The 14,024-nt window shown below is 36.1% G+C and overlaps 1 protein-coding gene across 2 annotated transcripts in view; it reads left to right on the forward strand.

Annotated features, from left to right (window-relative positions):
• The window catches only part of NEGR1 (neuronal growth regulator 1), a 778,258-nt gene that overhangs the window by 664,767 nt on the left and 99,467 nt on the right, over nucleotides 1-14,024 (forward strand). The window contains exon 7 of one of the 2 annotated variants that reach the window (XM_064493454.1): nucleotides 7,943-7,984. The exons of the other annotated variant lie outside the window; for it this stretch is intronic. Within the exon in view, the coding sequence (XP_064349524.1) occupies nucleotides 7,943-7,984 (42 nt within the window). The remainder of the gene's footprint in view (nucleotides 1-7,942; nucleotides 7,985-14,024) is intronic. 2 annotated transcript variants of the gene reach the window in all.

A 14,024-nucleotide genomic window follows, 5' to 3' on the forward strand; every position in this document is an offset into this window, starting at 1 on the left:
TTGGCCTTTTGCACTTTTCCTTAGATGAGCCAATAGTATAGCTGCTCCTTGGCAGGCCTGATTCTCTGCTAGCTTTGGTACCCCAGAAGGTTGTGTCATTGCCACATGGCTTCAAACAGAGTGTCAGGATGACGGTAGGAATTTGTATTCTGCCAGCCTATTCTGTTCTGCTGTTCCGTGTTGTGACTGTCCTTATTCACTTGGCTCAAAGAAGCTGGATGTGAGTGCAACTCACTTTACTGCCTGTAACAGATACCCCGTAGCGTCCTTCTTTGTCAGTGGGTTTGCCGTTGTAGGCTGTTTCACACTGGCCAGCAGGTGGACTCTAACGTGTCTTCAGTGGAGCCAGTATTCACAGAGCATTTATCACCATTCTCAAGCAGCCTTTTTGTTACTAGTTTTCGGGTTTTTTTCTTTATTACTCAGTTATCCACAAATATATTGCCCAAATAGGGCCCATGAATAGCTGGAGATTAAGATCTGTCTTCCATGATACCAGAAATTTTTATCTCAACCAGAGAGGAAGGATACAAAAATAAGTATCTTCCTACTAGATGTCAGTCACTATGTTCAGTGTCTTAGCCTGGTTATTCATCTCAAAAATACGGCACAGAGATTTGAATCCATTTTTCTATGACTCCACCCATACGGAAGGCATACCTCATGTGGCTAAGTCTTAGTAATTGTGTTGCTTTGAATTCATCAAAACACCTTTTAGATCCAATATGTCAAACTGATGTGTAAGCTAATGCAGTGAAATGGATATCACAAAACATCTGGTCATTTGCCAACTGCTTGCAACTCCTTGGAGATCCCTATGTCAACAGAAATCCAAAGGCAGTCACTACAAGCCATTCCTCTGCCCAGTCATATGTGGGGAAGAACTGGGGAGAGCACACAGGTTTGTGAGACAGTCCTTGGAAGTAGTTAGGATTTTGTCTGTTTAAGACAATAAAAAGTCTGAGTATTAATTACCAGGTGCCTAGGCTCTGTGTTTCCTTGCACAATGTCAATACAATGAACTTTTATAAATAAAGCAGTGATTAATACTCCTCTTTTGGAGCCTTGTTGTATCCTTAACTTCATTCCCTTTACTTTGGTTTGAATTCTGATTTGTACTAGAGAAGAAACCAAGTATGTCTGCTGAAAGCTGAGACATTTATTTTTTTGTGATATCGGGAGGCATGTTTCAGAAATAAAACCACACTCTCATCATATTCTTTCCAGAGATCATTCTGTAATGATGAAAGTCACACAGTCTTTGGCATCAGAGTGCCAGATGAAATATTCACTAAAACCCAAAGTTCTTCGGTGGCCTTGTGAGTCAATGTTATAGTTACCAAAAGCTGTAGTTTATTAGAAAAAGTCTGCAGCAAACATTTCAATCCATAGTAACCCAAAGCATGGGCCAAAATTTTTCCCAAAATTGACCTCTCAAAATCTCATCCGGTAGAGAAATATATTGCAGCAACTATGAATATGTCTAGGAGGTTATTGTGTTAATATTTTAAGCATATGAATGAATGCACCATTTGTTATCAGTGTCCCTTGTTACTACAGAAAATGTTTTCCTCCCTCATAGCAGAACTGACTTTCTTTCGACTGAGAGGATATTTTTATATTCAGAGAAGTAGTTTTGACCAAGATTAAGTATAGTAACACTTATACTGTCTCAGGATACTTCCCAAGAAGGTTAACAGACATGCTCTTTTTTTTTTAGTTTTGGCTTTGTCTTCAAATAGGTCCTGGAGGCGTACACACATGCAGAGGTGCTTAATGCAACCCTCCACTGTTTACACCTCTGGGAATCCTCTTTCACCCTGTCACATACGCTTACACACTCAAACACCTGCAAGCAACAGCTGCATGTAGCATATTCCTCCACTAGGCACAGCAACTAATTTTTAAAAAATGCTGAATAATCTTGGCATGGGTACAGTTACATAACGTGAATGTTTGGTGTTCGAGGGCAGCAAATGCTAACATGTAGACTTTCCTTTGTAGACATCTGGAAATATTTTTATAAGTTTTTCAGTAGTAGAAGTGGTTTTCTTGAGGGAAAAATATTTACTTCTAAGGATAAATTATACGATAGTCACTTATAATAACATAAAATGTTGATAGTGCACGAATGGTTTTAAAGGTCATTTATCACAATTTCAATTAAAAAATAAGTTAACTTTTATAGAGCCATGATTATTTACTTTCCAGGCAGTCACTGTGTGAGGTGACGTGTACGCATGACTTCATTTACCTTCACTACGGTGCTGAGTGGTGGGCCTTGCTGTTCTCTCCATTTTATTAAATTTGCAAACTTAGAGATGAGGAGGAGCTTCCAATATTAGGCCCAAGATTCGGTTTCCTCCAGAACCTCTATTAGTAACCACTGTGCTAAACAACCTTTTAAACAACAGCCATGTAGCGGGAACCAAAATAACCCAAAGAAATACATAGGCCAACTATTATAACTTCTTAATTACATATCAGAAGAGTGAAATCCAGTGCTTGGCTTAGAATGACACACCTAAGGTCGGCAGATGGGATGAACCCAAGTCTTCTGAGTCCCAGGACGGAGCTGTCTCTGTTAGACAGTCGTACAGCCCCATGGAAACTCACCGATCGTATGTTTCTTTTCTGGAGGCAGAAGTGTAATGCCCAACTCCACCTCTCTGTGGCCAGTCTCTGGTATCCCAGTGCCCTGAGGGGCCTGACATATACTTTCTGGGCTTCTCCATAAAAGTAAAAAGGAAAGGGTGCCTTCTCTGCCTTTGGTATCCGATCTAGCTCATAGTCTGTCTTCTGTGGCTTCCATCAGCGCTAACTTTAGTCATTCCAGGAAAACTTACTCTCCATTCTACTGTGAAAATGACATTACTTCCACTCCACGACGATTGGGAGTCAGAGCTCTCAGAGGAAACCATGGTAACCAGAGGGATTAATTTCTGCCTTGTCTCAACACACAAGCGTGTTATCTCTCAACACTCGGAAAGACGACTCACACACATCATGGCTGTGTAATAACAAAGAAATAAAATAACAACCCAGAAACCAGATATGACCTTCCAAAATGCATGGAAACGAAGGAGCTTGATGCTGGACCGTTCTAACAGTATACTGTGCGTGCAGAGTCATAAAACAGTAATTAATGAGGTCTGTAGAAAGGGTCATTACAAATGGCTTTTTCTTATAAGACTCTATGTCCTCAGTACCTTGTTTTAATAGCATTTTCTCCTGTCATGGCTGAAATCACATTTACTAACGAAGTAAAATCTTATTTTGCACGACACCTCATTTTTCCACATAACTGTTGAAAATGTCTGTCTTGGTGAACTTCTCTTCACCTCTGTTTTATGTACAATTAAAACCATCTCTTTGCTGAGACCATTCCCTACAGTAAATGCAATTGCCCGCGATGATATATTCTGCCATTAACCCTGAGGCGCTCACTCTGATTCTCCACATAATGAGACACATAAGAAAGTCGCACTGAGAGCCTTTACTGTTGTTCATCAGGAGAGCCCACTTGGCACCTCCTGAAGAACATTTCACTGCTTACCAGTTGATTACCAAGACGACAGAACAACAGCTCAAATCTGATCCATATAAAAACAGCCCAACTTTTTGAAAGCTAAGCAATCTCTGGTCAACTACGGTGTTAACAGAGTGGGAGTTAACAAGTTCAAGATTCTTACTGGAGTGTGTAATCCAGTTATGATAACGTCCTCTGAGCTATTTGGAGAATTGTCCTTCTCTGGCATCAAAGCTTAGAGAGAAGCAAACAACTATATTTGGTGTGGGCTTGAAATATGAGAACAAGATTGGAAAATCATGTGTTATAAATCCTTCCTCCATGCAGAGTCCTCTATTATAGAAGCCTCCAGAAGTTAACATTGAATTTGTCTCTCTTTCATTTTTGGTGAGAGAAGCCGCTCATTTATTAGCTACCTCTAATAGAAAGACTCTATTGTTGAGAAAGCTAGTATTAGTGAAAAGTTGTAAGATCTCTTGCATAGGAGTATCCCATTTAAGTAGTTACAGATATAATAAAAGTGAGGAGGTATTTCTTCTGAAAGCTCAGAAAATGAAATGCTGAGATACCCTAGTATAGCATCTCTCCCATCTCTACTCCTTATTAACTGTGTGACTATGAGGAAGATAATTAACCTCTCTGTGCTCCATGATCTCATTTGCAAAAAGAGAATTAATGATAGTATGTACATAATAGAGTTGTTGGGAGAAGGAAATGAGTTAATATAGGTAACCATGCCTGGCACCTCATAAGAGTTCAATGAATGTCATCAAGTGTAATTAATATAATAATAAAATTACTGTTGTTATAAGAGCCGAGCAAAAAATAGTTTCTAAAAAACTGTAATTGAACATCTGAAGAGGATAAGGAAATCTGTAGCAGATTTAGATCTAGTCAGCTTCAACTATCACCCAGACTATATTTTCTAAGTGATAAAATACTATCATTGTATTTTGTTTGGAGTTATAAGAGAGAATTTTTTAAATTTAAGTACCTTTGCTTATATTAACAAAATATACCTCCAATGTGGCACAAAAATTTAACACACTTAAAAATTAAAATACATTTGTCTTTCACAAAAATAGTATGATCTCGATCTATAAATTTCCACTCTTACCTAAATCAGAACTGTTAAAAATTACTTTGGATTCTACAGCCATCCTCCAAGAGCCAATGTGACTCTTGAATAATATCCAAAAGCATAATATATTACCCTTTTAACTGGAAAAAAAATTAATGCCCACATTCTTGGTGGATTTTTGTTATTCATATAGTTTCAACTACGCCCGATGGTCTCCATCTTTGCTTCTGCTTTTCTTTGATTCCAAGACTAATTTTCCCATTAACTTCTGTAAGTAGTAACAAAAACTGTCACTCACTCTCACTTGTTTGCTTACATAAAGTATCTTTATCCCTACCAATAAATCTAAAAAGCTGGAGTTGTATATAAATTCCATAAATAAGAGCCCTGGGGAGTTGGAGAGTTTCATTTACTTGGTCTCCATCCTGCAGCTGAATAAGAGCAGGTTTGAGATCTGATCCCACTTTTACCTGGGTCCTTTCTAACTCACCAAACTGTATCACATCAGGGACTCTAGCTCACTCTCCATTGTCCACACCCTCAGCAACAGGGTTTTCCCAGTCCTGGGACTTTGACCTCATTCGTTATGGTTTCTCTGCTTCATGCCCTGTATGTGACCTCCAGCCTTTTACCTTCTAAATCTCAAACTAGACCAGCCTCTTTAATCCCAATTCTTGTTTTACATAAAATTACCACACAAGGGATTCTACTATATCTTAGCCTATGTAGGGGGAAAAAAAAAAAACCTTGTTTTGACTGTAAAACTAAAATTATGGAGTGGCTCCTGTATGCAACATAATTTTTCATGCACTAAATTCCTGTACTCTTTTAAAAGCCCTTTCTGTGAGACAATGTGGCTTTACATAAGCAATTTAGCTCTACATAAGCACACACAATGAAGAGCGTGGTTCAATGGGGTAGCTGTTTGTTTCTACCATCCCTGCATTGAGATGAAGTTGTAGTCGTATGCCACGCCACCTTTTTCAATGAACTCTCTCAAATCAGCATTAGAAATTCGAAACAATGGAGGCCAAACAGTAGAAGAAACTGAAGTTCAAATGTCCAAATTACCGAACATAGGCAATTCTGTTCACTGTCGTACTGAATTTAGTTTTCAGATGAATAAATATTTTGATTATACTTTTACCTTTCAAAGCCATTTGTGCTTTCATTTCTCTTTTGATTATAAAATCCTTTCATTTCCATACACAGTCTTTATGTTAATGAGATCTACTCCATAGCATTAAACTAATTTTAACATAAATTTTCACTATTTTTGAAGGAGTTTTTTTTTAATTAAAAGCATAATAGCATAAAAATATTTGAGGCTTTGTGCCAGCCTAACAAAAAGAACAGCTTCTAAATGAGAGCAGCATTTCTCTGTGATTTTTTATTTCAAATTTTAATTTTCTATAATTAATGGAATTTTGATGTAAAAGTTGAATACGTAATATTTTAAAGCCCCACATTATACACTCCATAGGCTCCAAGAGACCAGGCATTTTTAGCTTTAATTAGCTACTATAATCCCAGCACCTAGAATATTGCTTAACACAGAGAAGGAATTGAAATATTAATGGCTCTTCTTGAAAAGGGAAAAACAGAATTTTTGTTTCTACATTTTCAAGTGAGCTAATGCAGAGTTGCCTTCGGGTTCCCACTTCTCAGCAGTATCAAATCACACTGCCAGATAGATGGCTAGACTTTTGAATTTTTAATTGTAGCTTGTTAACTGACTAATTATTTGGCCCCTTGAGGAAGTCTCCCTTCAAACATTATATTCCCCCATTCCAGATCTGTTGTCACCAAGGCCATGATCCTTGTCAGCTGTCCTGAGCATTATGCGTATTCACTGGCCCGGAACAGTCAGAAGAGGACCCACGAAATCAGCCCTGCAGATGAGGACACATACAGACTTTAGTCCCCCAAATAATTGACACCCAAAAATGTTTTTTGGAAGCTCCATTGTATAACTCTTGCTAAACTAGGGTTTTATTGTTCAAACCAGTAGCTGAACTAAACTAACAGAGAAGGAGTGTGAGTTCACTACTGAATCTACTGAATGGGATTGGTAACTGCTGTAATATTATCGGTGGAAGAATCAATGAAAGACAGAGCCCCAAAGAGGTTGACAAGTAAAAAAATTTTTTTTTTAATTTTTGGCTTTGCACCATCTCTTGTAGGTCATACTCAGAGACAAGACTGTGCATGAGGGTGTCTGCTTTACCGTATATAGCCACACTCACTGTGCTGCTTTTTAAGAACCCAGGTTAGCTTTTCACTATTATAGGGCTTACTGATTAACTAGGTTAAAGAGGAGAAGGATACTTATGTGAAATTGATACTGAAATAATTCTCTCAGGCCGCTGCATCATTAGAGTTCCTCAAAAATGCCATTTTCCCCAGTATTTGCATTGTCCCTCATTAAAAATGATGGTGTTGAATCTTTGTATTACTGTTATTTTTATGGTCACCATCATTTAACACCTGAAAATGAAATAATCCTATTAAAGACAAGTTAAAATGGAAATCTTAAATAAAAATACATACATGATTTAAATATATGCCATAAATATATATGCCATGGAGTTTGTGATTTGTTAGCTATCTGCTGTGAGATTATATTTATATACCCAAAAAAAGGTTACCCTTTACTTATGCTTAAAATATAGCCAGCAGTGTCTTGTAGACATGCAAACACATTTGAGGTCATTCAAAACATGTACATGTTTGTGCATATATATGTGGTATGTGTGTGTTGACTTTTTACACAAAGACATAAAGGCAGACATCACTGGTCCTGTAAGTGGCCGCATTCTGTAGATATGCTTGTAAAATATGAGGCTGACTTCAAAAAGGCATTTTAAGAACATTGGACTGTTACCCATGATTTTATTTTGAGTGCATATTGAGAAGCAACACTTGATTGAATGACTGTTTATGAGCTGGCATCAGCTCTCCCTGGAGAAGACATTCTTCATGTAAGTTTTGGTATTTTTCCAGCAGGAATCCTTGAAAACCGTTACTTGAGAAGTCTAAGGGCAAGCTCCTAACCTTAGCACAGCATAACTTGATGCTATCGACTAGAATGTGGAAATGAGTCCTAAATGTTGGCTCAGAATGAAAGATGACTTAACACCAAAGACAGTGATGAGGTGCTCAGTACTCCTCAGAGGCTGGGTTTGGTTCAATGGTTACCATGGTCAGGGAAGCCTTCAAATAATAGACCATCTGTGTATATGTTGCATGACTGTTGTCTGTCTCGTGAGTGTCTTTTATGTGTGATTAATACACAAAATGTTTTTCTTTTCTTTCCTTTTCCCTTTTTGTAGAAATTATTGAACCTACTACCTCTAGTCCTGTCACAAGTCCAGGTCAGTATCCACATACATTCACAAAGTATGTCTGGGTACTTTCTCCATGAAACGAGACCTCTGCGTTGTCGTAAAAATAAAGCGAGTCGAACGTGGGCCGCACGCTTGCGGCACGGCTCTGATGTCTGTTACTTGTCCTCGTCTCTCTGTGGTTTGTCGTCCCTTTGCGTTTTGTGATCTGACCCTGCTTTGAGGCTCACATCTTTCACTTCATTCTGTAGGGCTTGTGCAGTAAATCTGTGTCACATGGTGGAATAGTTGCAACGTGATTAGCTTCTGTGAGATCTTTGCAAATAGAATGTAGAGAGTTTACGAGGTTTTCTGAGTAGCTATTAGAAAAGTATTTACTTTGGTTTGGTGTTTCATTATTGTAAATTCATTATGAGCAGAACAGTATTCATTGCTTCTAAAGGGAACAGTAGCCGGGGGAAAGCATATGCATCCGCTCTTGGAATGTTACAGTGGAAGATTTGGTCTTTTGAAACTGTCGAGTACAAGGACTTATTTCAGTTATTGTCTTTCATTTTCGGACTGTTCCTAATTCAACCACAAATACTCGGTCTGAAAAGACAGGCCATTGCTATAAGTGTGTTTTTAAGCGTTGTTTTCGACCGTGAATGTTTCTGGGTGACTTGAAGTCGAGATAAAAGCTATTGATATTAGAAACAAACTTTATTTTGTTATATAGGAATTTAGCAGTTCATTTTGAATGTTGGCTGCTGGCTATTTAAAGAAGAAAGTGGAATTGCTGAAGTTCTTTCGCTTTGAAAAGTTCATAGGGATTTCTTGTAACTGCTGAGTTACAGGATTTGTTGATGTTGCCAATCCATAAAGAGGTATAAGTTGGTTAAATAGTTGTCTCTCCTCGCATTCCAGAAATGGCTCCAAATTTTAGTCTAAAACAGGATTTGCTGATCTGAGAAACTGAGTGTTTTAGAAATTTAAAAAAAAAATTCTATCTCAAATTGTAATCAATCAAAAATGCTTAAAATTACTTTAGATGATTATGCATTACCTCCCACCCTCCAAATGAAACAATTTTGAGCAAGTCTATGATTATGTATGTAGAGAATCTCATAATACAACACTTTCTAGTCAAATTATAAAATATGTTTTTGTAACTTCTCAAACTGAAGCATATTTGAGTAGTCTAAATTATTTTATAGTTGATACATACAAGGTTTATGCTATATGATTAATAACAGTTTTGCATTTTACAGATAGGGTTAATAGCCTCCCAAGTTTGAGGCCATGATAATATAATTCGAACTATTAGTCGTTTGAATCTGACTTTTCTCTTGACACATTAAAAAACTCCCCAAGTCTGATTGCCGTGATTACTTATGACCTCCACAGAGTTACGTAATGTCAGGTTCATATGAGAGCTTAGAGTTGTTAATCTTGCTAGTAAACTTTTTGATTTCTTTTTAAAGAGGATATTAAATTATGTCCATATTGCTGTGTCACCTAGATGATTGAAGTGAAGATTGGATAAGTACTTGCTTTCCTTCCTCGACCATGGTCCTAATTATTCAGTAAGGTCCTCATAAAATAGAAGGACAGATTGCCTTTCTTATCTACTTAAATAAACAAGATTGGAATGCAAAATATTTTAAGAAATGGTGCCTGATAGCATTCAGTAACATAGTGTTTGCTAACTTTGTGTTTTGGGAGGAAGTTTTGCTGAAGGTAGGTATTAAAAAACTCTTTCCCTAGGCCATCTGTATCAAAGTTTATTGAAAGTCCCTTTCAATGGTAGGGACTCTTACCAAAAAAAAAAAAAAAAAAAATCATTCATTATAAAGCAAACAAAGAAATTGCTCTCACTGCTACAGATTCTAATTTCTTTAAACAATGCATAGCATAAGGGTTAAGAGCAAGACTTTGGAACCAACCGCCTAGGTTTGAATCCTTGCTCTGCTACCTTTTAGCTGCATAAATGTGATCAAGTTACTTAGCTTCTTTCGACTTCAAGAGTCTTCATTTCTAAAATGGGATGGGGGTAGGGTAATAATAGTACCGACCACATAGAGCTGCTATGAATATTGAGTAAGTCAAAACTGGTTAAGCACCTCTAAGAGTGCCTCCTACACAGTAAATATGAGGAAAGTGTAGATTACATTGTGAGGAAAAATATACATAATATATAAAAACATGTATATAAAACATACATATATATAATATGTTTACATATAGATATGCTGGACTATATAGTGTCTCAAATACTCTGACACCTTTTACTTATTGCTGCTGCCTATGGAATGCCTAAAGAGGCAGCCACTCAGATGCTCCAACAGCCTTTGACCCCAGATTGGTCAATTCATTGCTAGGATTCAATGTTTTAAAACTATGAATATGTGAAAAATGATTGAAAATTGAATTTCTTAGCACCGCAATCTTTGAAGAAGATAATGTAAGTTTTAAGAAAAGATTATTGTAGAAAAGTCAATAAATACATGTTGAATTGAATTGAAGGGTAGAAGAACAAACACAGCTTTCAGTGAAACTCATCCTTCATTAATTGTGAATTTGTTAAAGGCCTCCAGAGAACAGTTTGGTTAGTCAGGGATTTGAAGAGCATGTGGTTTATAGCAGGATTTAAGGAGTGTTATAAATGATAAACAAAAGCTTTTGAAAGTATGTACAAACTGCTGTGCAAGATACAAAAAAAGAAGAATTTGGCACTATATAGCTCTAAGCAAAAGATCATTAAAGGTAGATGGGAAAATAATTTACCCTATGAATAACGCGAACTGTTAAAAGTTCCAGTCATTTAAAACAAAGCTCTAAAACCACAATATCCAATAAAAATAGTAAATGAAAATTCTCACAAAAGTATTCAGGGGATAAGAAATAACACATTTTCAAACTAGTCCATTTATTGCTTCTACATAAGTGGGAAAGAGAATGTAAAATAACTCCAGACAGATTTCATATTTTGTAATATTACTTCCAGAGTTAAAGCAGAGATAAAGTGGATATAGTTATGAAAATATTGGACACATTGAAAATATATTGAAGAATGTGGATTGATATCATTTATATCCATAAATTCTAAAGAAATGAAGGTCTTGAAGTCATAACTTATATTTTTATATATTCTTGACAAGTCAGAATCTGTTTCAGTTGAAGAGAATGAAAATTGAATTATTAACATCATTATTCAAGAAAAGGCCATGAGATATAGTGAGTAATGAGAACAAAAGAAAACTCTTCTTTGATCAGTCTCAGGGTCTCAAAGTTTGAATGGTAAGGGACATTTTTTGTGATGGATGAGACATGCAGTGAATTTGAAATCTGCACACCAGACTCTACGCTATTCCAGGTAATGGTCACTAAGCTTAAAATGCCCACCATTAGGCCAATAACAACAGCATCCCATTAAAGCACCTTAACCACTTCCATTCAGTTTTTTAAATTACATTTTGTGATTACTTTTGAAGTATTCTTTAATACTGATGTTTGACTTTTATTTGTTAAAGGCTGGAAAAGTTGTTAAGGCTGAAGCCTGTCTACCTTGAATAAGACAAACGAATCTACCCAAAACTGTTGATTGGTTTGCGAGCGCAGCCTGAGAACCTTACACAAGTACTCTCTGCTGTTACCTTGAGCTCAACAAGTCAAAGCTGAAATTCCTGGTCTAGAATCAAATTCACAATGAAGCTCTACTTCTGGTTTTATATTCCTAGGTTTTAACTATTTACAAAGCATCAAAGTGATTATTCAAAAAGTAAAAAGTCCAACCAAATGAACATTCACTTGGCTTCATGTAGACATACACAAAAATAATAAATATTAATTCTGCCAACTTTTCTTAGTCTATAGGCAGAGTATTAAAATTTGGGGTCTGTTGATGCATTACAAGATGCCCCATCTAACATTTATCCTTACTTTGCCCCTAGAAATAATCTTTAGAAATCATCAATTATTTTGTAAATTAATTTTAAGTGCATGCCATTGTTATTCATAGTTTTAAAAAAAGAGCTTTATTTATAAATCTTTAGACAAAGGGAAATGTGCTTCAAGAGTGCAACTTTTCCATATCTAGATACAAGCAAAAACGTCAAATCAGTCGTACTTGGAAAACCTCACTATTTAAAAATGGCTGTTGTTAAGCATACTCTGTGTGTGTGTGTGTGTGTGTGTGTGTGTGTATAAAACTGACTTTTCTGTACACCTGAAACTAATACAACATTGTAAATTAACTATACTTCAATTTTTAAAAAGACCATTATTCAAAAAACTAGTAAATAAGTAAATATATGGTATATCCTTCAAAAAAAAATGCTGATACTCATCTATATGTGCCTCACTTTAAACAACAGAAATAATTTTTGAAAAAACAGAATGTAGAGTTTACAGAATCAATCAAATTTGACAGAAGGCACCACATTATGTAAAGAAATTCTGCTTTAAATTGAATAATTGCTGATTCATCTAAAATGAAATAATTTTTAAACTTTGTTGGCTTCCTGGGTTTTTTTTTTTTAAAGTAAAATGCCTTTTATTCAACCTACCCCAGGAAGCCCATTTCCTATCTTTCTCTGAAAGATATTATTCATCATTTAGTAACCAGTTATTAAGTAACAACTGTACCAGACACTGAGTGCCGGGAGCATAAGGTTATTATCTTAAAGAGGTTTATAATCTATTAAAGAGACAAGCGTATATGTAACTAATCATTATTTAAGGTAATATATTCCACAATTTCTGTCTAGAGAAGGGAGCAGACAATGTTGCCTGGAGAAAATCATCATATATATATATGAACAGGGTCTTTAATAGATTACGCATAGTTGGCAAGGAATCAGGGTTCCATCACAAGCAAAGGGAATGCTTAAAAAGTCAAAGAGGTAGAAACTATAGAAAACTGATGGTAAAATCTGATTTGATTTCTGTATCTTTATTATCTACTACTGTGCCTGGCACTTAGCAGGTTTTCCATATATGCCAGTTTCAACAAAAATACTGAACCACTTAGCAAAACATTTGAACCAAAAATTAAACACAAAAGTTAGGAGCTTTTCTGACAACTAACTACATAATACCTTTTGGTTTATGTTAGGTTGTATCTAACTTTCACTATTTTAAAAACTCATCTAAAAAAGGAGATAATAAAATAAAACCCACAAATTTAATACCAGTTGAAATTTACTACCCAAACTCACTCTCTTACATCAGTCCATAGATATGAAAGGTTCCTAAAAATACTTTATATGATAGCACTCCCTATGATAATTTGGGAGGGTATTAATCCAGATTTTTAGTTGCATCATCAAGCTTTATGCTAGAAAATAAAAATGCCCACTTGTCAAGGGTTTATCTTTTCTCAAGAAATGAATGAATGAATGAATGATTAGAAATCCATGTGTAGCCCATGGGGTTAGAACATAAGAAGAATCTCGTCAGTAGCCATCATGTGCTTCAGCAAAACTCATTCAGGAATAGAGAGGGCTGAAAATACTCAATAATCAAATAATTATATTATAGCCAGAAAAGACTGGGTAATTTATCCGTTTGTTTACTAAATAGAAAATTCAAAAATCTCATTGCCTCCATCAAAGACATATACCTGACTACTCATTGATGGATCAATGGTGGATGAATGGATAACAAACTCATATGTGGTCCACAGGACTAAAGCATAGGAAAAGTGAGGATACTGGCAGAAGCTGAAAAAGTAAGTCAGCTTGAGAAGTATCTGTCAGTTCCCCCAAACTGCAAGATGCTTACTGAGCATCTGCATGTGTCAGATACTTTACTACGTATTAGAGATGCAAGCGTGATCATCCTGCTGCTTGTCTGTCAAGACTCACATTCCAAATGATGAGAGAGAAATGGCAATGAGAAATTAATGTAATGCAGTATGTGCTGTATTAGAGATATGAATAAAGCACACTGGGGATTCTGGTTCACTGTGAAGCATGTCAGAAAAGGCTTTCTGGAGGAGGTGGTTTCTGAATTTTGTAGTTTAAACATAGAGGAAAAGGTCAAAATCTATTCTAAACAGAGAGCTCAGCATGGGCAAGGGAACAGAGGC

The sequence above is a fragment of the Camelus dromedarius genome, chromosome 14 (assembly GCF_036321535.1).
Source record: "Camelus dromedarius isolate mCamDro1 chromosome 14, mCamDro1.pat, whole genome shotgun sequence".
NCBI lineage: Eukaryota > Metazoa > Chordata > Mammalia > Artiodactyla > Camelidae > Camelus > Camelus dromedarius.